Below are 24,725 nucleotides of genomic sequence, written 5' to 3'. Positions count from 1 at the left end.
CATATAAGCTACTTACCTGCTCATAAAATATTTTCAGATGTCTTTCTTTTGAGTTTGATAACATTACTGATATTTACACTAATATTAAACTGACCCCTATATAGATCAGTAATGTTATCAAACTCAAAAGAAAGACATCTGAAAATGTTTTATATATAAACATATATATATATATATAAAACAATGACTTCACACTGCCTTTTAAATTTGTCCATGCATAGGTGAAATCATTTAGGGCCAACCCTATTCCAGCCCGAATTTCTCTGAGCCAATTAATGGAAATAAAGAGCAAGGTTTTGTTAAAAATGTGTCAGTAAAACGCTATCCAGTGATCCTAGTACATGCCACAGAGTAGTCTCTACAGTATATCAAACTGTAAGGGAAAGTTGGTACAGATTTTTTTGGTTGTGTAACATGGTTTTATAACTGACAGATATTAAATATGTCACTGTGATTTTTTAAAATAAACTAATTAATAAAGTAAGTAATTTTTAACTTAAGAAATACTTAAGAACTGATCATACTTTAAAACAAAACATGCATATAAAAAAAACATTTATAGTGACTTACTGACTTAAATTTCCTTAAAGTGTTTTCCGTGACTGTTGGAAACTGGGACGATTCATGAATAAAAGCACCTCTTTACACATTAATGAAAGAAAGAACAAAATCATTGAACCATCTGTTTGTATAATTCTCTATTTAAATCTACTTGGATACATTTTTAGGATAAGAATACAACAAAATATATGCTTCATATATTGACTATTCAATATACTGTATGAGACATTCTTTCCCTTTTTTGTACAAGTGAAAAACAAAACATAATCTGCTAAATAAAAAAATCAGTGGAAAACAAAGTGATAAATGCACAGAAATGAAAATATTTTAAAAAGTCTGAAATAACAGGAAAAAAAACTGATTTGTATGTCCTTCAGAAAACAGTTTCCTTTGAACTGTAAAAAACAAACAAAAAACATTACCTGGTACAAAATATAAAAAAAAAAAAAATTTACACAAAGCACAATCAATTACTTGTAATAATTGGAGGAAAAAGCTGACCTAAGGCTGCTTGTTTTATCATTAACTACTGCAAAGGTACATCTATGCACAGATTCTTTTACGCTCCAAATTACCAGGCGATCGAAACGAGCATCTTGGCTGTTTCTCTTCATCCATGTGACTTAATCTCAATCTTTAGCACCACACAAGGTTCGTTCCTACAGCATCACAGCAGAGATGGCTGGCTATAACGAAGCGTGATTTGAATTGATTTATGCAAGAAGAAAGAAAAAAAAAAGTCTAAAAATCGAATCCAGATTTGAGGCTACACATGGTTGATATAGTGTAGAGTGGGAACGAGCATCAGAGCTGTAGTGCTGGTTGTATCCGTTTGACAGAAGACAGCCAGTCTTAATGTCACTCATTTAATTTGTATCTGTGTCACAAGCGTTGATGTCGGTTCCTGTGAGTAAGTGCAGTGACATTTGATGTTTGCTCAGCTCTGTGTGGTCGTGGGGTTTGTCTGTGTGCTCGGCGTGTTCTCTGCAGCAGTGTTAACTGTCTGATCGACGGAAACATCAGGAGATTCAACCTTAATAATTGTCACATCCTGTAAAGACATTGCTGGCTGTACGTTCGGCAACACGGTCACCCCTGGCTGAGAGGTCACCACTGTTACAGGAGCTGTGGAGGTGGACGTGCTGATGTTGGAGGAGACGGCGAGCTTCAAGACTTGGGCGTTGCTGGTGGGCACGGTGACGGGGGAGAATGTGCCCAGAGTGATGGGAGTGCCGGGTTTGCCGGGCATGGTGGGAAGGGTGATGAGCTGCAAGGTGATTCTTTCACCGTTTTGCCCCTGAGCAGGCACTAGCGTTGGCACGGCCTGAAGAACCACTTTGCCTGCGCTGTTACCACCAGCGACTGAGTTGGGCACAGAAAGGATCGGTGAGCGGACGGAGGGCGAGTTGACGGTTACTGTTGAGAATTTCTGACCCTGTGTCGTCATGAGAACAGGAACTTGCATGGCCAGCCTCACTGTCCTGGAAACAAACATCAAAAAAGCATTGTAAAAAAACCTTAAACTATTAGCAGTTGAAAGGTTAAAGGGATAGTTCACCCAAAAATGAAATGTATGTTATTAATGACTCACTCTAATGTCGTTCCACACCCGTAAGACCTCCGTTCATCTTCGGAACACATATTTAGTCCCGAGAGCATATCCAAGTGTATGCACACTATACGGTCCATGTCCAGAAAGGTAATAAAAACATCATCAGAGTAGTCCATATTTGACATCAGTTGGTTAATTAGAATCTCTTGAAGCATCGAAAATACATTTTGGTCCAAAAATAACAAAAACTACAACTTTATTCAGCATGGTCTCCTCTTCCATGTTTGTGTTCAAACCTCAAATAAAGATTCAAACAGTCATGAATCAGCGTATTGATTCATGATTCGGATCGCCAATGTCACGTGATTTCAGCAGTTTGACACGCGATCCGAATCATGAATCAATCCGCCGATTCATGACTGTTTGAATCTTTATCTGAGGTTTGAACACAAACCCGGAAGAGAAGATAATGCTGAATAAAGTTATTATGGTTGTTATTTTTGGACCAAAATGTATTTTCGATGCTTCAAGAGATTCTAATGAACTAACTGAAGTCACATATGGACTACTTTGATGAAGTTTTTATTACCTTTCTGGAGATGAAAAGTAAAGTGTGCATACACTTAGATAAGCTCTTGGACTAAATATAAAGTATCTTAAACTGTGTTCTGAAGATGAACGGAGGTCTTTTGGGTGTGGAACAACTTTAGGGTGACATAAATTTCATTTTTGGGTGAACTAACCCTTTAACATTTAGACATTTAGATAGCATACCCAGGGGCTGTGGCTATGTTTTCTGATGACTGTTGCACGGTCATAAAGGCATCTTGTCCTGAGGATAGACTGATGATTTTAGGTACAGAAGCAGAAGAAGAGACTGGCGTCCCTTTGCCTTTTGGATTGCTGCGATTGGATGTGGCTGGAGTTTCTCTCTTTCCTTCGTCAATGCTGTCGTCCATAGTGTCGTCATCTATGAAAACAATGTCTTTGGGCATCTCCTTAAACTGGTACACAAGTCTTTGGCCTTCCACTTTTGATAAAATGCCCCGTTGGTAGTAATACCTGCACAAAAGAGAAAATCAAAATCAAAAAGACTGCTGGACCATTTTCTGTGCACTGATAACCTTGATTAAATAAATCTAAATGAACATACAAAATGACAACAATTACTTTTAGTGATATTGCTACATGTACTTACCAACAATAAATGTAAATTATGATTAATCACATGCAACTAACCCTCAACCAAACCCTAACCCTATAATAAGTGATATTACTCAGTACTTCAATATATAATTACACTGTAACAAAGACACCTTACAATAAAGTGTAACCGATTAAATATTACCTGAGTGCTCTTCCCATTGTCTCATAGTTCATGTCAGGTTTATTCTTATGTCTGCCCCATAATTTAGACACCGCTTTGGAGTCCACAAGCTTGAATATGCCCTTCTCCTTCTGAGTCCACTTAATGTACTTTGGACAGGTTTCCTTGTCCTGCAGAAGGTCCAACAGGAACTCCCACAGGTAAGTAGTTGAGCCTATAAGACTCAGACTTAAAATGTGTGGTACCAGAAAAAAAAGAGTATCTTGTGTGAATAAATTAACAGAAACACTCACCTTTGCTGTCTTTTGATTTTCTCTTATAGACCAGATCCAGAGAACCATCACAGCAATTTCGTGGGGTTCTGGGTTTTCGTCCTGCTGGTGAAGATCACACAAAAACAAATTAATCTCTTTCAGATAATTACAGTTTTCAATTGTAATTATGAAATTGAGCTGAAAGTGAACTTTACGCACAGGTGCAGTTTAACACTTTGAATGCATTGCACTAGAATACATAGCAATAAACAAAAACATGCGCTAATTTTCTAATGTTTCTGCAGTTAATTGTCTTAAAGGGGTTATAGCAAACTGTGGTTCACCTCTCTTTTTCTTCTTCAGTAAATCTGCCTCCTGCAGGACAACAATATCCTTGGCAACAGGTCCCATTTCCTCAGTTCTCACTTCCACCTCCATCTCAGAAAAAAGCTCCTCTGCGGAGAGAGAGAGATATCTATTGTTATTGTTACTCTTCATAAAATGTTATTTACAAAAGTGTTAAGTAGTAATTTGTTATGTTAGGACAGCACAAACAGCCTACATTACAAATTAAGAAGTGAGATACATGTTAACGTGCACATGCTTTTAAATCACACACCTGTACTGCGATCCCCCTGCAAACTGGCTGGTGAATCCATGTGGAGCAGAGCTTCGGCTGCCTCAATAGTTTTATCATGTACTGAGACCTCCACTAAGAAAGAGGAAAAAGAGTTTGATGTTTTCCAGGTTTGCAGATAATAAAGCAAGCGGATTCTGATACAAACAAATAAATACCATACATACTATCATTTACAATGTTTTAAAACAATAAAACTTTTTTACAATTTAGGTTGTAATGGAAAAACATGTCACAGGGCCAAAACTGAATACAGAAGATTCAAAATTGAGCTTGCTTTTGATTAAAAGAGCACTTTTGTTCTTAAATATTCTCCTGTACATAAACTCATAGAATTGGCGGTAAAGGAAAAATATATTTGCATTTCGATGTGCTCATTGGCGACACTGCAGCTTAATGCTAAGCGCTGAATGGCCAGGTGTCCTGTCACTCAAAGACCTAAACTGACTGTACACTTCCGCACTAAATTTAGAAAACGAAAAGCGTATTTTAAACCATACGTGATATATTTCACCCAGCAAAAGTATATAAACACTTCCCTGCATCACAGAAAATGAGTCGAAACGTTATTTGTTTATAAAACCACACGTTTGCTACGTTTTATGCAACCATCTCGACCAAGTCTCATAAAAACAAAAGCTGTCAGAGTTTTTGCGTTCCACTTTTAATGACCAAAAAGCATAACCGCACCCGTTATCCTTTAAAACTATCCCTCAACAAAACGGTTAATTAGCGCCTGCTTTAATCTAGAAAGACTGCGATAAATACAGCACCGTTATTTAATTTAAACAATCTTACTAATATTAAACTACTGCTGTAAAAAAAAAAAACATTTTAAGCCCAATGCTTTAACAAAAAAACCCTACTGAACAGCAAATCGTGTTATAAACAATATATCAGATAACGTGACCAAGACGCAAAAAAGAAAACAAACGCACTTCCTGGTTTGTGACAACCAGCATAAATCCGCTAGAATAAATCATTTCTCCAATCGACTCTAAACAAACTGTAATAAACACATAACACCAAGGTCACATATTCCTCTACGAACACAAAATAAACGCGTCGCTAAAACAAAATAGCATGAAATTATTTAATATTACTTAAACTTGGCTCACGGGTTAACGACAGCTCTTCACTTCCTGGTTGTCAACAACTTTTGCATCCTTCACTTTATCAAGAGCCCAATGCTCGTTACATAAAATCACGTGATACTCTATTGTGATGAGTAATGTATTTTTTTTAAACATTGTTTACTAGCTTTGCAGAGTAAAGCGAGCTTGTGTTTAGATCCATTGTTAAAACGGAGTAGTCCTATCAGCTGCTGCAGACTTCTTGATGGATAAAAAATAAGAATAATCTCTGCATCTTGTATCTCTCAGGCTCTAGTTACAAAGACTACACTGCCAGTTTCTACATTTAAAAAATGGTTAATAATATACTGGGCAGCCAATATTGCATTTCGTATCCCTGAGCACAGCGATAAAACAGAAATATTATAAAATCATTGTTTACATCCTGTTTAACATTTGCATAATCTATTTACCCTTTTCATTTTTCCCCTAAACCGATTCTTCTTTGTGCCTTTTATAACATCCACAAAACCGCCACAAGATGTCTCACTTTAGCTGTTCCTGCTGTTAAATGGGAACCCTATTCGAAAGAATGAGCATAGATGCTTTAACTTTACTTTTTGCAATGATTATCATTGATTTTTACACCTCTAATAAGTTCACATTTACATTTACATTTAATCATTTTAGCAGACGCTTTTATCCAAAGCGACTTACAAAAAAGGGGAGTTCAATCTTAAGTTTTATACTGCTGAATAACAGATAATATTATATAATAGCCTACTTCATAAATCACCCAGTCTTTCAACTCCTAATTTGCTTTGTAAAATGTAATGAAAATACAGAATTAATTAATTTGTGCAGGTCTGTACTAAAAAGAAAATTGAATGAATAAATAAATAAATAGATAGATAGATAAAGCTGCATGCAAAAAAACAGACAACCCGTGTCATTGATACCAAATAGCTCATCATAACTGGATTTTAGGCTTTTGACCAATTTTAAACGTGAATGTTATTTTAAATGTTAAACGTGGCACTGCGGTAAATTAACGTTTGACATTAGACTCTGCTCACTTCATGTTTATATTCTAGCTAGGGCAGGGACTCGATTAAAAAAAAAAATCTAATTAATTAGAGTCTTTGTAATTAATTAATCGAAATTAATCGCATTTTAATTGCATATAAATATTTGAACTGAGAACAATGAGAAGTAATTTTTCACATGTATTTTTAGTATACCATTGAATAATGACTGAATACATAAGCTTAATCAACAAAATATTGTTTATTTATTTCAGTCCAGCAGACCTGCGCAATGTTTGCCATTAAGTGTAGCAAAAGCATATTTGTGATATCTGAGGCTCGATGTGCTGCGGTGATACCCAAATTCCTTGATGTATAGCTTGCACACTACCATGCTCTTGACGACGCTTCCATTCTTTCGTTTTTTAAAAAAAAAGTTCCCATCCACGGGGCCAAGCAAAGCAGTCTCATCAGCTTCTTCGTTCATGTTCACTAATGCCCTGCATCACAATCAGCTCCCTAGTTCACTAGTCAGGGCACTGATCAGGACATAAGTCAATGGGCTGACTCCCTGATCAGTGCCCTGACTACTGAACTAGGGAGCTGATTGAGACGCACCCATGGTTTGTTGTTGTCGTGACTCCGGAGCGAACTCTAGTTGGTGTTCCAGTATAATCGGTCCGTCGAAACTCATTCATTGAAAAACGTTCCGCGGTGCAAAAATAAGTGTGGTTAATTTATTTATTTTTTTGCGTAATTAATTAACGCGTTAAAGTCACGTAATTAATTAATCTTAATTAACGTGTTAAAGTCCCGGCCCTAATTCTAGCCCAAACAAATACATGAACAAATGCCTTGCATTGTACATGGAATATTCAGAAAATTTTAAAACGTTAAATGTATGTAAAATCCATTACATTCAGGAACACTGAATAAACGTCTTCATCGAAAGATTGCATGGGGAACTTGACACTTGACGAGAAAGTGACACTTCTGGCCAGTGCACTGGGTCGTTTTTCCAGTCACAGATACTGTATGGACAATATGACCCAATAGAGCTCACTTTTTCTATGTATCTTGCTCTGTCAAGTGGCAAAGTGATTCTATATATGCTATACTGGGTTAACTGGGTCCATGCATTTCTAGTGTGGGGGAATGGACTGTTTCCCTCCACGTCACACCGCCGACCAAGTCTATAGTTCAAAATGTGTCTTTTGACTACCTCAGATTGGTGTTCCAAGCACATGCATAACAACATTTTCCCGTGCATGGAAATGCAGTCCTCTCTACAAAATGTTGAATTATTGCTCACCTGCTGCCATCTCCTGCAACTCAGTCTCCACAACTTGCTCCTCAGCAACATCCTGCACCAGGTAGGTATTCTGATCGTCATAGACTAACACCTGCGCAGCATAGCACTGCTCCAAATCAGCACTATTCACCTGCTCCACTATCACTGCAGGACAGTGCTTTTCTCCATCAGAATCCACTCCATCAGGACAAACCTCCTGGCAAGACAAACAAACAAATTAAAATACTGATTTTTAATCTAGTTCTTGCTTAAGTTGCTACTCTAAGTGTGCAAACTTTACCTGCTGTGCTTCCTCATCTCCAGTGACATACTCCAATATATTCCCTCCACCATCTACTATCACCACAGAGGTCATGACTCATTCCTCTGTGTCAGAACCGAACTTATCCACTGCGCCCCTGCTGATGACCTTGAGTGATGTCACAGCCTGAGAAAAGAATATAGACATTAGTAAACACAGTATGCAACATTTAGGAATTAGAATGTACAAATCTCCCAGGAATTTGCAGTTTACAATCATGTGACAACTTTGGTTATTAGGCCAAGTGGGTATCATCTGATGCCTTTTCGGTCGGCATGGGAAAAAACAACAACAAAAACCTAATATTCTTACAAAGATCATGAGCAGACCCTCAGGCAAACTTGCACATATGCAGAAGCAAAACAAGAAAACGGAAGAGGGCTATATCCTGTAGGCAAAACTGATCTCAGCCCAGTCATAATCACTGGTGCTTTTTTTAATATTGAAAAATCCCTGAGGGTCATGCCCATTGTATGTTCCCATTGCATATCCCACATAAAAACACTCAAATTGAAGATACAACTAAGAAAATTACTTAGTGACCAAGGCAAACCGGATATTACACACACACACACAAATGTAATGTGTATCTTTCTTCGTGTGGTATTTTAAGCATTCTGTCACTATGAACTGTTTTTTTTATACTGTATGCGGGTTATTATAATGGGTTATCCTTTATCGCAATTTTCCATCAGAAGCATGACAAAACGTAAACACCGACAGACTAAATGAGCGGCAGGGGTCTGTTATTTTTGACATTTACACAGCGCCTCCATTCTCTTGTATTAATATAAATATTGTAACAAATGATTTATCAACAAGACTGTAAAATAATAATCGTAAGAAAAAAAACAACACAAGTGATTAACTTTTACAAAAACTGTATCTACCACGAATCATTAACGTTAGATCGGTAAACAACAGCTTGCTGTATAAACAGCCACACTTAAACAAACTAGCTTACCTACATTTTCATGAAGTCTAAATTAATAAACTTCAACCTATAATGTATGTATAGATGAAAAATATGCAACTGAAATTCCTCACCGTTTGTGGGAATTTCTTGTCGTTTGATAAACCTCAAAACAGTCGAATGCACTCTGTCATAAGGTTAGCATGCTAACCATGCTAATGACAGATTGACTGGCTGATGTTAAAGCTGGTCAACTTGCGTAAACTGCTCGCTAATAAAGCGCACACATGCATGCGATAAACAAATGTCTATTTAGTCAATGTAAACTACACAAAATCGGAGTTTTGTCAGATTGCGTTTGAGTAGTAGATAATGTTTTGCGTAGCTGGTTTCGGGCCTCCCGTTAGCAGGATCTGACTGACGAACTGCGCACTGTGCGCAGCAACCGTAAGTGACGTCACATTCACTCTTGGCAGGTGCGCGCGCGCGTGCAAATTATAATAAACAAATAAATGCTTTGCTACCTTCCTAATATACATTATTATTATTGGAAAAGCAATCTGTACTGTCGAAACCATATACACATTATTGTCACCATCCTAGGTGCTTGTTAATTTACCAAAACTGATCGTTCTCAAATCCAACATAACAGAAATCTGCACATGGGCATACAGATAATCAAATATAATACTCTAAATCTTAGTTACACAGACACAGTCACACTGAAATGTGTTTTAACTCTTTATTTTATTTGAGATATACATTCACAGTTTAAAAACCCATGTTCAGGGATTATAGTGAAACCTCAAAACAGCACACAAACATGTATTACATCCCTAACCCTTAAAACAAAATAACCCATGAACACACCCTTTATGACACGGAAACATACTTCACATTATTCCCTCAAATTCACATTATAAAGTTGTAATCTTACTCATAATCCTCAATGTCCCTTTTCAAACATGTAAAAAAAAGTGTATTTATCTCACATTATCTTTCCTTGTGAATCAATGTAATATCTATCAGCCTAAAATCTGAATGAGAGGAGATTAGCATCTACTCAAATTAAATGAGAATCAAATAGGATACTGACGGTATCAAAGGAAGTGTAAGCATAAGGTTTGGGGAAAGGACCTTGCTTTTGACACAACAAGGAAAGAAATTTATTATGCACTTGTCAAGCAACATGTTTTACAATAACTGGTTTGATGATGATGACTGACTCTAATGGATCAATACATCAAACTAAGAAAGAAGTGGAAAACAAAAACAAAGGATGCAGCAGTGGTATTTGCCTTTTGGCCTTTAGAAATGTATACTGGAATGTATAATACAATCTGTTTATTATGACCTAGTATTATCACATTGTAAATGGAAGCTGGTAACTAATACTGGTTACTGGAAAGTGTAAAAAGAACACTGTCCTTTCAAGCTGAGGTAGAGAGTAAGTTAATTTAGAGTAAGTTCATAAATAATGCAAAGAAAAAATAGCATAGACTGAAGATCGAGGATAACCAGAAGTTTAACCAGGAAACTGGTGACCAGCATGCAGGTATGGCAGTGTTTGTGGCAAATTTGTAGCCTTGCTGGTACAGTAACTATTGACATGGCAATTCCTATTAACGTGAGGTTTGAGGTAGGGTTAACTATAAAGGATTTAATGTGCAGCTGACTCAAAAAGAGTTCCATTTATAAAAACTAAAAAGATCGATCACATAATTTCATGCATTATAATTGTCCAGAAACATCCTATCAGAGAAGAGTGAATGTTCACATGAAATAACCATGTTTCAGTGGCGATCATGTCAGTGGAAAGAAAGTTGTACTTAGAGCTGTGTGGGAAGGTAACAGAATTCTGGGAACAAAGTTAGGATTACTGAAATCCAGGGGGTCAAATTGTTGCTGAGCTCAATGTGGGTGCAGGCAATAGGGAAGGTGGAAGGCACATCACTAATTCTTTATCAGGGAACCGGTTTACTATCCCAGGACATCCGCTTAACTGAGAAAAAGACAAAAGAAACCAAAATATGTTATGTTACTGTACACTACCATTCAAAAGTTTGGGATTAGAAAGAGTTTCTCTGTTTATTTGATCAAAAATACAGTAAGAACCATATTGTTACAATTTAAAATAACTGTCTTCCATTTCAATATACTTAATAAAATGTAATTTGTTCCCGTGATGGCAATTTTACTCCAGTCTTCAGTGTAACATGATCCTTCAGAAATTATACTAATATGCCAATTTGGCGATGAAGAAACATTTCTTATTATTAATGTTATAAACAATTGTTAATCTTTAATCTTAATCTTTTTTGAATACTGTGCTTCATTTTATTTAGGATTTTTTGTTGAATAGACAGATAAAAATTATAGCATTTATTTGAATAGAAAATTTTGTTGCAATGTAAAAGTCCTAACTGTCACTTTTGATCACTTGTAATGCTTTATGGCTGAATAAATGTAATATCTTATAAAACAATCTTACTGACCCCAAACATTTGAACATACACACACAAAGTATTAAAAACGATTTATAACATTACCTTTTTTAGTTGCAGCTAATACATCTTCACTTTAAGCAAATGGCGCTTGCCCTATGAATGTTATTTAAAAAAATAACATTTAGATCATGAAAAGGAGGTTACAAGGTATATCAAGAACATACATTAGAATACAAATCTTGGATGTCTTAAAATAGTATGTTAAAAAAAATTATTCACTTTCACTATTCAGCAACTTTCAAGTAAAGTTAACTCAGCACAGCATTGTTAAACCAGATTACCTGTTACCTGATCCGATGGCTCTTCACCATCATCAGGGGCTGGGATGATTTTGCCAGTCAAGGGGGACACGCCAAGTACCATGGGCTTCTTTTCTGTTTTGGCACCTCCCTCCAAGACAACCACTATGAAGTCTCGCTTGGGCTCTTCCAAAGCATCAGGTGCACTTGAAGGTTCACTTTCAGCTGGAGAAACATCCTCTGCCACCATTGTGCTCACGACATCTGGTTCAACCACTCTTTCTGTAACATCTAAAACTGGACTTGCGGCTTCTTCCTCAACCACATTTACTGAAATCTCCACAACTGCACTTTCTGCAATCACCTCTGAACATGCTTCTGCCTTCACCTCCTCAACTTCTTGTGCTTCTAGGACGTCACCAAGTACTGGAACAAGTGTAACAACTTCTTCTGTTACTGTGGCTGCAGGTGTTTCCTCAGCTTCAACAGTTGCTACAACAGGCACTTCTTCAGTTACTTTTGGAACAGGTGCTACATGCATCTCTTCAATCACCAGGGCTTCCTCTGTTTCTGGGAAAACTGGTACCGGTTCAGCTACAGGGGCAACTGGTGCCTCTTCTGTCACTAGGTCGACTAGCACTACCTGTTCTATCACGGAGACATCAGTTACCTCTTCTGAGGATACTGAAGTATCAACTGGTGTCTCAATGGGTACTGGGGCCTCTTCTACGATTGCAGCAACATGTGGCTCCTCTACAACTGGGGAAACTGGTGCTTCTTCTATCACTGAAGCAACAAATACTTCTGCTACTGGTGAATCAACTGGTGTCTCCTCCGCTAGTGGAACCTCTTTGACCACTGCAACAACAGCTGACTCCTCTACAACTGGGGAAACTGGTGCTTCTTCTGCCACTGGGTCAACATATAATTCTTGTACTGGTAAATCAACCGGTGTCTCCACTGCAGCTGGAGCCTCTTCGACAACTGCAGCAACAGATGGCTCCTCTACAACTTGGGCTTCTACCATGGGAGCAACAAATACTTCTGGTACTGGTAAATCAACTGGGGTCTCAACTCCTGCTGGAGCCTCTTCTACTACTGCAGCAACAGGTGACTTCTCTACAACTGGGGAAGCTAGTGCTTCTTCTACCACTGGAGCAAAAGACACTTCCTCTGCTATAGCAGCATCTGGTTCATCTTCAATCACTGGAGCAACAGATGCCAGCTCTGTTATTGGTTTGCCTTTCAAATGATCTGTTGGCACCTCAGTGGGCTTCTCTGGTACAGCTTCAACTGGCACTTCTTCCACAGCTAAAGACTCTACAGGAACAACATCGATCACAGAAGCAGCAGCCAGCTCGACTGTTTCTGCATCTACTGGGCTGGCCGACTCTGACGGGGCCACTGAAAGACAAAATCAAGCCATCCAATAATCACATGAAATAGCAGACATTAGATGTTTGAAGTGACAAATTACTTATTTAGAGGTTTTGTTAATTTCAAATAAGTTTTAGTTTAAATATTCTTTTTTTCTAAATCATATTACAGTGTGTGACTGTAGTTGCAATGTAGACGCAGACACAATGGGAAAGATGGAAAAGACTAATTAAGGTAGAGTGCAGAGGTTCATCCTCACTACAGTAGAGATGGATCTAACAGCAAGGAGAGAGCCTATATGGTTTAAATATAATATGATATATGGACTGTATACTTCACAGAATGTAAAGAACATTCAACAAGTATCATAATGTGTGTTAATACCATGCAGCCCCATTTAAGTTTCCCATTATTCAGAACATGCAGTACATGAAGAGGCTTTACTGCCAAATATCACCTAGATAAGGACACACCACATTTGATCACCATGAAAATTAAGAAATAAAACTTCTAGCACTTTGTGATGGACTTTTTAAATGTAAGGATGATATTGTGACTAAAGTACATCATCAGAGGACACCAATGATCTTTACAATAAATTCAGCTTTTTAAAACATTACTTTTAAAATAGAGAATGAACTTGCCAGTGTTTAAGATGTAATAATTCAGTTTGTAAATGGAGTTCAGAAAAAAAAAAATTAAACACAGAGAATATCTTTTTGATATTTAACCATCATTTTATTAAATGGCTTTGAATTCCTTATTCATTTATTACACGGTTGCATTTTTCCAAGTAAACGAGCAGTTTCATTGAATCACATACATACTTGAGCTCCTTGGTAAGATACCGAGTTCCTTGTCAGATCAGTCATACAGAAGAATATAAAGGGAAAACTAATACAGAAACACAGCTGGCCTAGTTGCTAGGGAGCAAAAGACTGACAGACTTCACAATATCAACTGGCGTGTACCAACTAAGTGATATCTGGCAGAGAAGCAGATGTTTGGATAAATCCACAAAAAATTTTTTGCACAGTTACTGTTATTACAGAACAAATAACATACAGCAGTATTTGCAGCTTTTCTATGTTTTTGTGTGCAGTGTTTTGTGCCTCAAAGATGAGGTAAGGCAGGATATAATTTAAAAATGACAGAAGGCTGGCTCAGATTTGGGAGGTTGAGAAGACAGAGTTAAACTGAGTGTTTCTGAGAAACAAGAACAGGAGTATAGATAGTCTGAACCGTGTCCACTGGAACTTTTGGTCACATGTAACAAAAAGCAGCAACTTCTCTCACAGTGGTTTCTACATTTAGAATTACTTGAAAATAAGTTTATTAATATAATTTAAATATTCCAGTTAACATTAGGAATATAATAAAAATATACACAATAATGTGTGCGCTATTTAGTGGGATTATATTATTGCACCGGAAGGATCAAATCCTAATCTATAACTCACCAATGGAAACTGAGGAATTACAGTACAATGAGGACTATACAGTCAATCACATGCACTATCATTCAGTTAATGTGTCTCTGAGCTCCTTACAATTTAAATTAATGACTGTTAATTGGAAGGGAAGGGAAAATGAGGATAGAGAGACCTGCAGGTCTTCAAATAAAATCTAACAAGTCTCTAAACGTTTAAGTGTCATGTTTTGTTCTTTCTTCAAATTTGAGGATGACAAAGACCATTTGAATCTTCTGTATCTTGTGCATGTACTTGAGTGTTTAAGTACGCATGAGCTATTCAGGCTTCTGTATCAGTAGCTTCTGCTACTACCTCCTCTTGGGAGGCTGAGGGCATACCGTTGCTCTCTGACACTGGCTCTTCAGCTTGGATGACCGGAGTTACAACAGCTTCTGCTGCCGCCTCTACTTCCTCTGCAACCTTCTGCACTTCCTCTGCCACCGCTGCCACCTCCTCTGCAGTCTCAGCAACAATCCCTGCCACCTCGGCAACCACCTCTGCAGTCTCTGCGACCGTCTCGGCAACCTTTTCCACAACAGTCTCAAGAGCCCCTGGATCCTCTCTGGTGGCCAGCAAGACCTCAGGTGCTTCAGCAGCTACATCCTCCTCGGCTGCGCTCTCTAACGTTTCAGCCACCTCTCCTTCATCTGCACCAGCTTCTTCTAAACAGACAACAGAAAAGAAGGAAAAATTATGCATTCAGCTAGGTTTTGATTTCTTTTAGCACTCATAGTTAATTTTGAATATCACAGAAATGACCAGGTCATATTTACACATTTTTCAAAATAAAATAAAATTATATGAAATTATATTTTGTCTAAAGAAAATGAAACCTACTTTAGTACTATTAATATTAATTTGCATTGTGAAATGTATTTGGTTTAATAAAAACTGCGCTAAAGTAATTCATATCATCCTTTGCAGACACATACTGATTTTTTTCTTAATATATTAAACACAGATAAATTAAATTTAGTTCAATTAATACTGCCATGACATGTTCTTACAAATTAGATATTTTCCCCCATAATTTATTATTTCTATAACATAATTATTTAAATCTTAAATAATTTTCTTACATTACTAAAACTTTTTTTTTAATGTACTTATCCTTTGGTGATTAGTTGCAATTAGCACAATTCTCAATACAGATTTTTCATTTATGAATACAGGGAAGTAATGGAGCTTGGTAATAGAAAAAAAATACCTAGACATTAATACCTGGATATTTATTGACAGTTTTTGTGAGGTAGTCATATAACCTGCAACCTTATGATGACTAGTTATACATGAAAAATCTGTGTTGAGAATTGCACTAATTATTTAAGGAAAATTGTATTTTTCATATTAATAGTTTGTAGTAACGTGAGAAAAATGATATTTAAAGGATTAAAGCATTAAACTTTGTTATTAGCATTAATCAGTTGAAACCCGGTAGTATAGTAGAATTTTTGTACTTTCCCTCCTCATATCCCCCTGAGACAACAGAATTCAGTTTATTAATTTTTTGAAAAAAATCCTCCAACGACCATTTTTGGCTAAAGCAGAGGCTAAATACTACAGCCAGAAGACCGCGTGGGATCTCACTCACACAATGTGTATGCGCATGGCTGCTTGACTCGGGCATTCATAACGGAGCGGTGCGGAGCAAAGTGAGTGTTTCAACTTTTTCAATGAATTCCTATTAAAATTAAGCTTCCATAGGCATGATCTGAAAACGTGCCAAACTGAACACACGCCATGAATATATGCTGCGATCAGCTCTTTGCTCTCACGGTGAATGTAATCTGACTCCTGCTGCGTTTGTGCTGTGACTTTCATTCGGCTCACTTACACTTTATTGAACAGACGCGTTCCGTTTTTAATTGTAGTGTCTATTCTCTAACTAAACTAAATTATTTTATTATGAATATCAAAACGACGGTGGGGGCAGTGTCATGGTACTTGAAGTGATAACCAGTAAGCACGTGCATTCTGTTGTTGTCTTTCATCCACACGAGACAAAAAATAATTTTCTGCCTTTTACCAGTCTAAGGCACCGAATTCAAAAATTATTTCACAATTCTACTACACAAATGACCCACATTAAATACACATTCATCTTCCTAGTGCTGAAGTACCCCTTTAAATAATCATTTCATTATATAAATAATAATGATTAATATATATTTCATAAGTAAATATGTCATGGTAGTATTAACTGAACTGAATTAATTTCCTAGGAACATAACAGGATCAAATGTTATATAAAATATTTACATTGACTTCATGCCTTTCAAAATATCTTACTTACACAGCATCCATGTTACCAACCTGGAAGTACCCCATCATAAGGGAACACAAGGAAAATAAACCCAGTTTTGTCAAAATCACTCACAACATCATCACTAAAGGCAGCATGCAAAACCCAAGAATGAGGAGGGAGGGTGTAAAAATAAAATGAACTGAAACAATAGGGAGAAAGGGGCTAGGAAGACAAGTGAGGAGAAGGCATACAAAGATGGCTGAGCCTTACCATCTCTTCAAAGTTAGCAGTACCAGCAACTCTGTCAATTCCAGCAACACAGAATGACAACCAAAGGGCTAGTGTACGTGTTTAATAAGCTTACCCACAGAGGGAAGCTTTTTTTGTTTTTATACATGTCTTTCACCAATTTCTACTGCATTACACCACAAACATTTTAAATAAGGTTTTCAAAGTCAATGGAATGAAGAATAAAAAATATCAGTTCAATGAAAAAGCAGGACTCGTTATGACATTAACTCAGGAGAGAATCATCCAAAAAGTCCTGACTGAAGACTATAGGTGCCCAGGCTCGACTGTCCAAATTAGTTTACTCTGGAAAGAGTCAGAACAAAGAGACAGTTAGAAAAGTAAGGAAAGAGATTAGGTTGAGTTGAGTTTGTTGTTCAATATCATGATTTCATTGTTCTGTTTTGACCACAGGATAAACTGTGCTTAGTGCTAAAGATATTGGCTGGCAAGTCTTTCTGGACTGGACTGCAGTGTAGAGGATCACAGGTAAATAAGTAGGGAAAGAGGGTCGTGAGAGAGAATGGGGGTGCACAGGGGTGCAGAGGAGAGTGACAGTGTCAAAAGAGAATGGAACTCAGTTCTGCTTAACAGGCTTTCTGACAAATAGGATCAGGGGATCAGGTGGTTAGAAGGATAGGACATGAGGACAACCAATTAATTCAATCTCAACAACATCTAGAAAAAAAAAGCAGCAATTCATCAAAACCAATAAATAAGGCTTCCTCAGCCTTTTTTTTAGTAATTTTTTTCTTTTTCTATTTAAAAATTCTAGGCTCTTTATGAACAAGCATTTTTTAGCAGTTTATCCATTAAATAATATACTAATATGTAGTCAATATAATGGGCATTGTAGCGTCATTATAGGAAATTTGTACAAATTTGGTTGATCCTACTCGGCATAGAGCACATATTAATCAGAACAGGCCATAATCTATGTGCCGAGAATATCTTTGTCCATTGTTTTGCATCTATCAGCCAGTTAGACATCAGGATCAATTTAATTGGAGGGGGGTAGGGGGCGAAATCATTTCATTACCCTCTGACCCTCAGAAACCAAGGCTATAAGGCTATTCCAGATTACTCAGAAATGAATCAAACATACTTGTTATGCAGCAATTCAGACCATGCGAGTACAAACAAGTTATTTTTTTTTAGCAAAACACACTAAAGGATCCCACTAGTTTTAAGACAAACAGATGTGTTACATTTCATAGATATCAGTTATTTATTTTGGTACATCTTGGAGAGATTATGACAACAAAAAAAGATGACAAACTCACCATCACCATTCTCCCCACCTAAAAGAACAACAAAAATATTATGTTACAATCTGAAATCTGTCAATGAACCCTGAAGATGCTGTATAAAGCTTTCTGTCAACAGTTACTCACATTAGATCACATACACATTATGTCCTTAATGTTTGAGATTTAATGCTGCTGTCATTTAAATAAGACAGATAGTGCTTTGGCTCTAATGCAGGAGTGTTAGAGAAGCTTGGATATGATACAAGTATTCAATGTGGTGGAAGTGGATCTGGCAATACTGTGACATTGCACTAAAAGGGCATCATATATTTTGCTGTGGTTGTGCATTTTGTTGGTTTGATCAGCTGAACTACTTCAACACATCGTGTTGTTTTTGATTTGTGTATTTTAAGGAATCAATGGATTGAACTCACTGATTACGACAGTGACTTGCTGCCACCTGCTGTCTGTTTTAGTTTCATATTAAACGTATCACTTCATTGATTCCATCATGGCATATTTTTGGATTAACATCCTTTAAATAAGGTTTCCCCTGGACATGAGTTTATGAATGTAGGCTAAAGACTAACACCGCTTAATAGAAAAACATGGTCTCATTCCAAATGCATTGATCAATATGCTTGGGTGGACTTCACTGTAGCCTATATGAGCGCTGCTTCCTTTCCACGAGAAAATATCAAAGCACTTCCATTTCAGAATCTCTGTAATCAGATCTGTTGAAGATGCTGTTCATGTTTGTTAGCCCAGGACATTTTACAACACAGTAGGCTACAGTTAGGGTGATATGACTTCACCCGTGATATAAGATTTTGGCCAAATACATATCCAAGTCCTTCACAGACAGTATTAACATCAGTAGGCTATATTCGGCCACACCACAAGGTGTCACTGTGGCCTCAATGCTTCGCTCTCGCCTACTCTGAGCTCGATTACTATGTCTGAGGTAAACCCCGCCCACCTCATTACCCTACGCACAAATAAATGTAGAAATAAATAAATGCATAAATAATTAAATGTAGAAATAAATAAATGCATAAATAAATAAATATAGAAATAAATACATGTAGAAAAGAAAAAATGTGTAAATAAATATATGGAAATGAATGAATAAATAAATAAATAAATAAATAAATAAATAAATAAAATACATCAATATGGAAAAATGTATAAATAATTATCCATTTGTTGTTTTTTGCTTTTATATGTATGTATATTTATTGATTTATTTTTGCTTTTTAACATTTCTTTGTATATTTGTTTATTTTTAATATTGGCAGCTTTGACATTCCATAAGCTTAACCCAAAATGCAAGTTCAGGCATGCACTTCTTCCATATCAGCTCGTGCAGTCGTATGCTATAGACAGAGAAGACTCCGTTGCAGGAAACACTAAGAAGCAAATATATTTATTAAATATAAGGTTGAGGGTTCCTATTCAACTGTCTAACCTATTAAAAACTGCTAGGCTACAAAATAATTGTAAAAGAGTATTGTATTTCGCCAGATTTTATAATGTAAACATATGCAAGCATGAATGAGAACCATTTCTAGGAGGATGCCAGGTGTGAGCAAAAAAAAAAAAACGAATATTCAAATCCTTACCCATCGAACGAATATATGAATATTCTGGTCCAACCCTAATTTTCAGTCATGCTTCCTAGATTTAAAACTACTCATATAAATCCTAAAAGTGACATTGGCTGAAGTTACAATGCTGAAAACAGAATTGACACTGTAAAAAAGAGCCATAGACTTACTCTTAGGCGGCCATGGTTTGGGTTTCCACTCAGACTTGGGACGAGAAACAATTTCAGAAACACGGTCAGCAAAACGTTCCTTGTCTGTTGTGACTGTTCTGTAAGTCTATCATAGAATTCAAAAATATATTAATTCAACAACTTTATGATCTGAAATTAATCTAATATCAATGGATAACGTTTTAACTGGACTTACATATGCTAAGGCACCAGCAAAGGCTCCACCACAGAGGACAGCATAAAGGATATTCTCCCCGGAGCCACCAGGAACTGATGACATGAGCCTCCGTGGAACTACTGCATAGAGAACAGAGCAGTAAGGGAACAGTTTTGGATCAACATATTAGTTAAGGCAAAGATTACTGTTTCATTTTGACGGCTGCTTCCTCTGGAGGTCACACTTGTTACATTACACAAATTACATTTGCATACATCACCAAAGAGGTCTCATTTCAGAAAATTAATCATTTTAAAATAGACAGTTATTTTATGAGAAGGGTCTTTTGTTTTAAAGATGTTGAAATGTAATGGTTTCTTTACTGAAATGAGGCAACCTCAATGACAACTATGGCCAACAAGCTTGACTTCCGGAGGTTGCAGAAATGATGGAAGATGATGTAAAAGGTCCTGAGCTTCCTGGCCATTAAGTCAGGCAATGGTTTTAGGTACCTATAAATATGCCTGTCAGGATTCATTTAGATATTTAAACATTGTTTTTTTGCATGTCCATAAATTATTGGTGCAGTGAATAGCATTTCGCATACTCTATGGTTTAGTATTAATTCATTCATTCGTCTTCACTAACTTCACATTTAGTAACTCTCTATATACACATTGAACTAACAGTTTAACCTGTTTAATTCTGACAGGATAGAGGAGACTTTTCCCCCATGAGTATCTTTCAATATTCTCAATAATCCAGTCATTTGTGCCCAGCTAGAGTAAATAGGTTCTAGACACCTCAGTGTTATTTATACCAACTAATCGGTTAATCTTTTCTAGGAGTCAAAGGCTAAAGAAAAAAGAGACATGCTTGGTTAGACTGCTGGGTGAGAACCAACATGTCTTTTTTAATGTCAAATTCTGATGACAATATCTAGGTTGGCAATGGCCGATATAATACCTATATTTACATAAAATAATTTAACAATGGCAAATAAGACCCAACTGCAGAAATTAAACAAACATGCATTCCGCACAATGAAAAAAGAATTTTCACAATATGGCATTTGTCTGAATCTTCTATTGACACCTAGTTGTGTGGATGCAGCATCAAATTAAAAACAACAACAAAGACTTTTAGTTACTTATGCTACTAGAAATGCCCTGTTTGCTGCAGAAAGTCACAATTATTTTATTCTGCAAGTGAAAGTGTCCAACAATAGGCCTACTATAAAAGGATAGTTCACCACTTAAAACATAATCCTCATTTATTTCTGTCGAAAGTTTTTTTAAACCTCTATCCTTTAAATCACCCTCCAAAAAGATTTATCGCAGCTTGATTCTGGAACGGTTGAGCGAACAAGAATTAAAATGAAAGGTTTTAAGCAAGTTGTGCCTGACAAGTGTTAGGCCTAACATCCATCAGCTCGTGGCTATTGGGATATATATAGGAGATATTCCGTTTGTAGGACAGGCAGTCTGATTTAATCTATGCTTATGTTTCTTATTTCAACAGTTTCATTCATTAAACGCATTGCAAACATCCTAACCATTTTACATGCATACAGTCAAGCAACAGCAAGGGCAGAAAATGGCTTTCTTCAAGAATGTCTGAATGTTTATTTAACAACCAGGGTTTCCCAACAGTGGTCTACAAGCCCTCCTGGGGTACGTAAAGAAAATGTGTGCGTGTGTGTGCACGTGTGGTGTCTGTGAGATGTCAGTGCGTACTTCAATAAAATAAAATATAAAACCATAAATTTTAAAAGACTAACATGAACCCTGAGATACCCATGAGCGAACAATACACTAACTGAATTTGTAATAGAAGTATAAGCTAGCACACTACAATTTATGAAGTAGTACTTAATAAATACATATGTAGTACTCACAATTGGTATACATAGTCTACATATCTGAATGACAGATCTCCATAGAAGTCAGTGGCAAAAATTTGAAACGTGTCACTAAATTAAATAGTTAGTAAGTAAGTAACTAATAAAAAGTAATAGGTGCTAGAATGTACACTGAAAAAGACTTGGAACTCAAATTTATAGTAGAGCCTCTAAGGAAGATTGTGGTGAGAAAATGTTAAGTCGCTTTTGCGTTCGAGCGCAACGCAAAGTTCTTGGCGGAACGCAAAATGTTTTTCCAGCGAATGCGAATGCTAGTACCAGCTGATTAGCATGAAAATAAGTAAGTATATATTTAGAATGGTTTGTTAAGACAGCTTGCCATAGGCTTCAGCCATGAGTTCCATAGATCCGCGTGCACGAGTCTATAGATTGACCACGTACACAACCACGTGAGAGTTACGTGGAAACATATTCTAGCACCCGTAGCACACCGAAGGTCACACAAATCAAGCGCAGTATGAATAAATACTTAAACCATGCTGTCAAACAGCAAATGTCAACTGATTCCCTATTACGCAAGTTCGTATTTCATAATCCACTAAGTGACGGCGGCATGCATTTGACAGAACAAACATTAATAGAATCACTTTCGAGTCCACGACTAACCTAACGTTTCACAATGTTTAAAATGCAGCGAAAGGAAGTGTAATTTCAATAATAAATCTATGCAAAATAAATATTCGTGCAGATTTGCAGTGCCCAAGATGGCTACATTCTTGTGTGCTTGGTGCCAGGCTGCGGTTTTAGATGTGTACATTGTGTACCCTGTCAATGATATGGCGAACACGTGTTAATGTAGTAGGTTAACTAACTGGAAATAAAACATGAAAATTATTTCGAAAGCCATTTTTTTAAAAAGTGAAGCACCGAGAGGTTCCGATTGACCTTCATGTCCCCTTAACCCTAAACAACATGTCAATGGCCCAGAAAATTTTACATTATGTTTGAAGGTCAGCTCAAGCTAAATTTCATTGTAAGCATAAGTCGAGGTGCGTAAAAACGCCCCCAAATACACAAACACAACAAATACAATGCAAATTAAGTGACTTATAGGTATAAATAAAACTTCATGAGACAGATAGTAAGGTCCTCACCATCTCTAAAGAGATGTGCGCGGTTAAGGGACTGTCGCGCCAGAGGCCCACACCTCTGCCAGGATGCTCTGCACGCAAACATCGTCCAAACAGCCACAGGAGGAAAGCAGCGTGCGATTCCAATGGAGGCGCAATGAATGACGGCGTGAAAGTCGGAGATACTTGGAGGGGGAGGAGTGAACGTGAGGGGAGGAGAAAACGCTCATCTAATCTCCCCCCCTGAGTGACAGTCATTGGAATTCCACACAATGAAACCACGGTCTATGAATGAAACCCGTTTACTAAGATTTACCATGGTACCAGAATACACAGAACATTTCCCTGATGTTTTTTTCTCATCCCCGTTCCTAGAGCGTTCACAGGGAGATTTGTGACAACACTAAGAACCAGTACATGTGTTATATAGGTCTCAAAACTTAATCGAAAACTAATGTTCCCACTTTCCAGAATGTTGCAGAATGTTTTTTGTGACAACCTTAAAACTGTCAATTAGCTGAGGGGTTTCCAAATTGGGGTCTGGGGAGTGGGGAACCCCAGAAGGTTCTAAGCTAAGGGGTCCCCACAAAATTTCTGAGAATAAAAAGACAAAGGAAAAATGTATAGTCAACTGAACATTCCCACTGTTTCTCTTATTTCTTCCGGTGTACATACGTGCTTTGTATCTTTTCATTGAATTTTTCTCACTTAAATCCCATTTATCTCATTTGCTGGGGTTGTAAGGTAGTATTCCTAAAACAGCATGTAAGCTGCTTATATACATTTATTTGTGAAAATTGCCAGTACAAATAATTTTTAATAGAAAATGATCTTCAGGTTTATACAGCCAACATTCAGTATAGCCAATTAAAGTTTGGAAACAATATGTTGCATTTATAATGTCACAATTACTATTTAGCTAACAATTTTACAAGTTAAGCTAACAAGTTTTTTTTTTCATACATTAAAATATATAGCTGGATTTTTGGTATAGGGGGTCCATCATAAAAGGTTATTCATATTTGGGGGTTTGGAAACCCCTGCTTCTTTAGAATGGTTATTATAATATTGTTTAATATTATGTCTAAGTACACAGTTTGCTTAGCTGAGTGTTGAAAAGCTGCAGTGAGTAATAAAACAAGACACTGTCCAAAGCTTCGTGGTCTATTAATTAGCACACTCTAATGAAATCTTGGCAAAAGATTTACCATTACATCTAACATACTTGCTGTTTTGTGTCCATGTCATCTGGCTTCTCCTGACCACATCAATCTAATTGACTCCATACAATATTGAAAATTTAATTTTGGGATGTTTCTGGTTTGATGACCTAATGTTGTCTTCAAAAGTCCCATCCTGTGTAAACAGCTGACAATAATACCATGTGCAAAGAATGATTCTGCCATAGTTTTGCTTATAAAACACTACACTGAATTGCAGGGAACAGACAAGGCAAGCCATTTATAT

At 36.9% G+C, this 24,725-nt stretch overlaps 2 protein-coding genes across 7 annotated transcripts; both read right to left on the bottom strand.

Annotated features, from left to right (window-relative positions):
- Positions 1-681: 681 nt before the first annotated feature.
- On the bottom strand, positions 682-9,388 carry elf2a (E74-like factor 2a (ets domain transcription factor)). 3 transcript variants are annotated; one of them, XM_067457262.1, is made up of 9 exons: positions 9,090-9,388; positions 8,022-8,168; positions 7,742-7,937; positions 4,314-4,406; positions 4,039-4,149; positions 3,734-3,817; positions 3,462-3,654; positions 2,888-3,175; positions 682-2,042 (listed from the first exon to the last, which is right to left on the bottom strand). In XM_067457262.1, exons 2-9 carry the CDS (start codon positions 8,094-8,096, stop codon positions 1,499-1,501), a joined length of 1,584 nt encoding a protein of 527 aa, XP_067313363.1. In that variant the 5' UTR covers positions 8,097-8,168; positions 9,090-9,388; the 3' UTR covers positions 682-1,498. The 3 variants fall into 3 exon arrangements, with proteins under 3 accessions (XP_067313363.1, XP_067313364.1, XP_067313365.1); XM_067457263.1 differs by having other exon boundaries at positions 3,734-3,814; XM_067457264.1 differs by lacking the exons at positions 7,742-7,937; positions 8,022-8,168; positions 9,090-9,388 and adding an exon at positions 5,435-5,482.
- Positions 9,389-9,683: 295 nt separating this feature from the next.
- On the bottom strand, positions 9,684-23,515 carry mgarpa (mitochondria localized glutamic acid rich protein a). 4 transcript variants are annotated; one of them, XM_067457259.1, is made up of 8 exons: positions 23,283-23,515; positions 20,307-20,407; positions 20,111-20,216; positions 18,367-18,384; positions 14,889-15,212; positions 11,744-13,105; positions 11,505-11,555; positions 9,684-10,957 (listed from the first exon to the last, which is right to left on the bottom strand). In XM_067457259.1, exons 1-7 carry the CDS (start codon positions 23,362-23,364, stop codon positions 11,536-11,538), a joined length of 2,013 nt encoding a protein of 670 aa, XP_067313360.1. In that variant the 5' UTR covers positions 23,365-23,515; the 3' UTR covers positions 9,684-10,957; positions 11,505-11,535. The 4 variants fall into 4 exon arrangements, 3 of the variants coding, with proteins under 3 accessions (XP_067313360.1, XP_067313359.1, XP_067313361.1); XM_067457258.1 differs by having other exon boundaries at positions 11,751-13,105; XR_010908344.1 differs by lacking the exons at positions 9,684-10,957; positions 11,505-11,555; positions 11,744-13,105 and adding an exon at positions 17,315-17,389 and having other exon boundaries at positions 15,083-15,212; positions 23,283-23,490.
- Between the last annotated feature and the right edge of the window lie 1,210 nt (positions 23,516-24,725).

The sequence above is a fragment of the Pseudorasbora parva genome, chromosome 11 (genome assembly GCF_024679245.1).
Source record: "Pseudorasbora parva isolate DD20220531a chromosome 11, ASM2467924v1, whole genome shotgun sequence".
NCBI classification, from domain to species: domain Eukaryota; kingdom Metazoa; phylum Chordata; class Actinopteri; order Cypriniformes; family Gobionidae; genus Pseudorasbora; species Pseudorasbora parva.
This window is presented reverse-complemented; position numbering and strand designations above follow the sequence as displayed.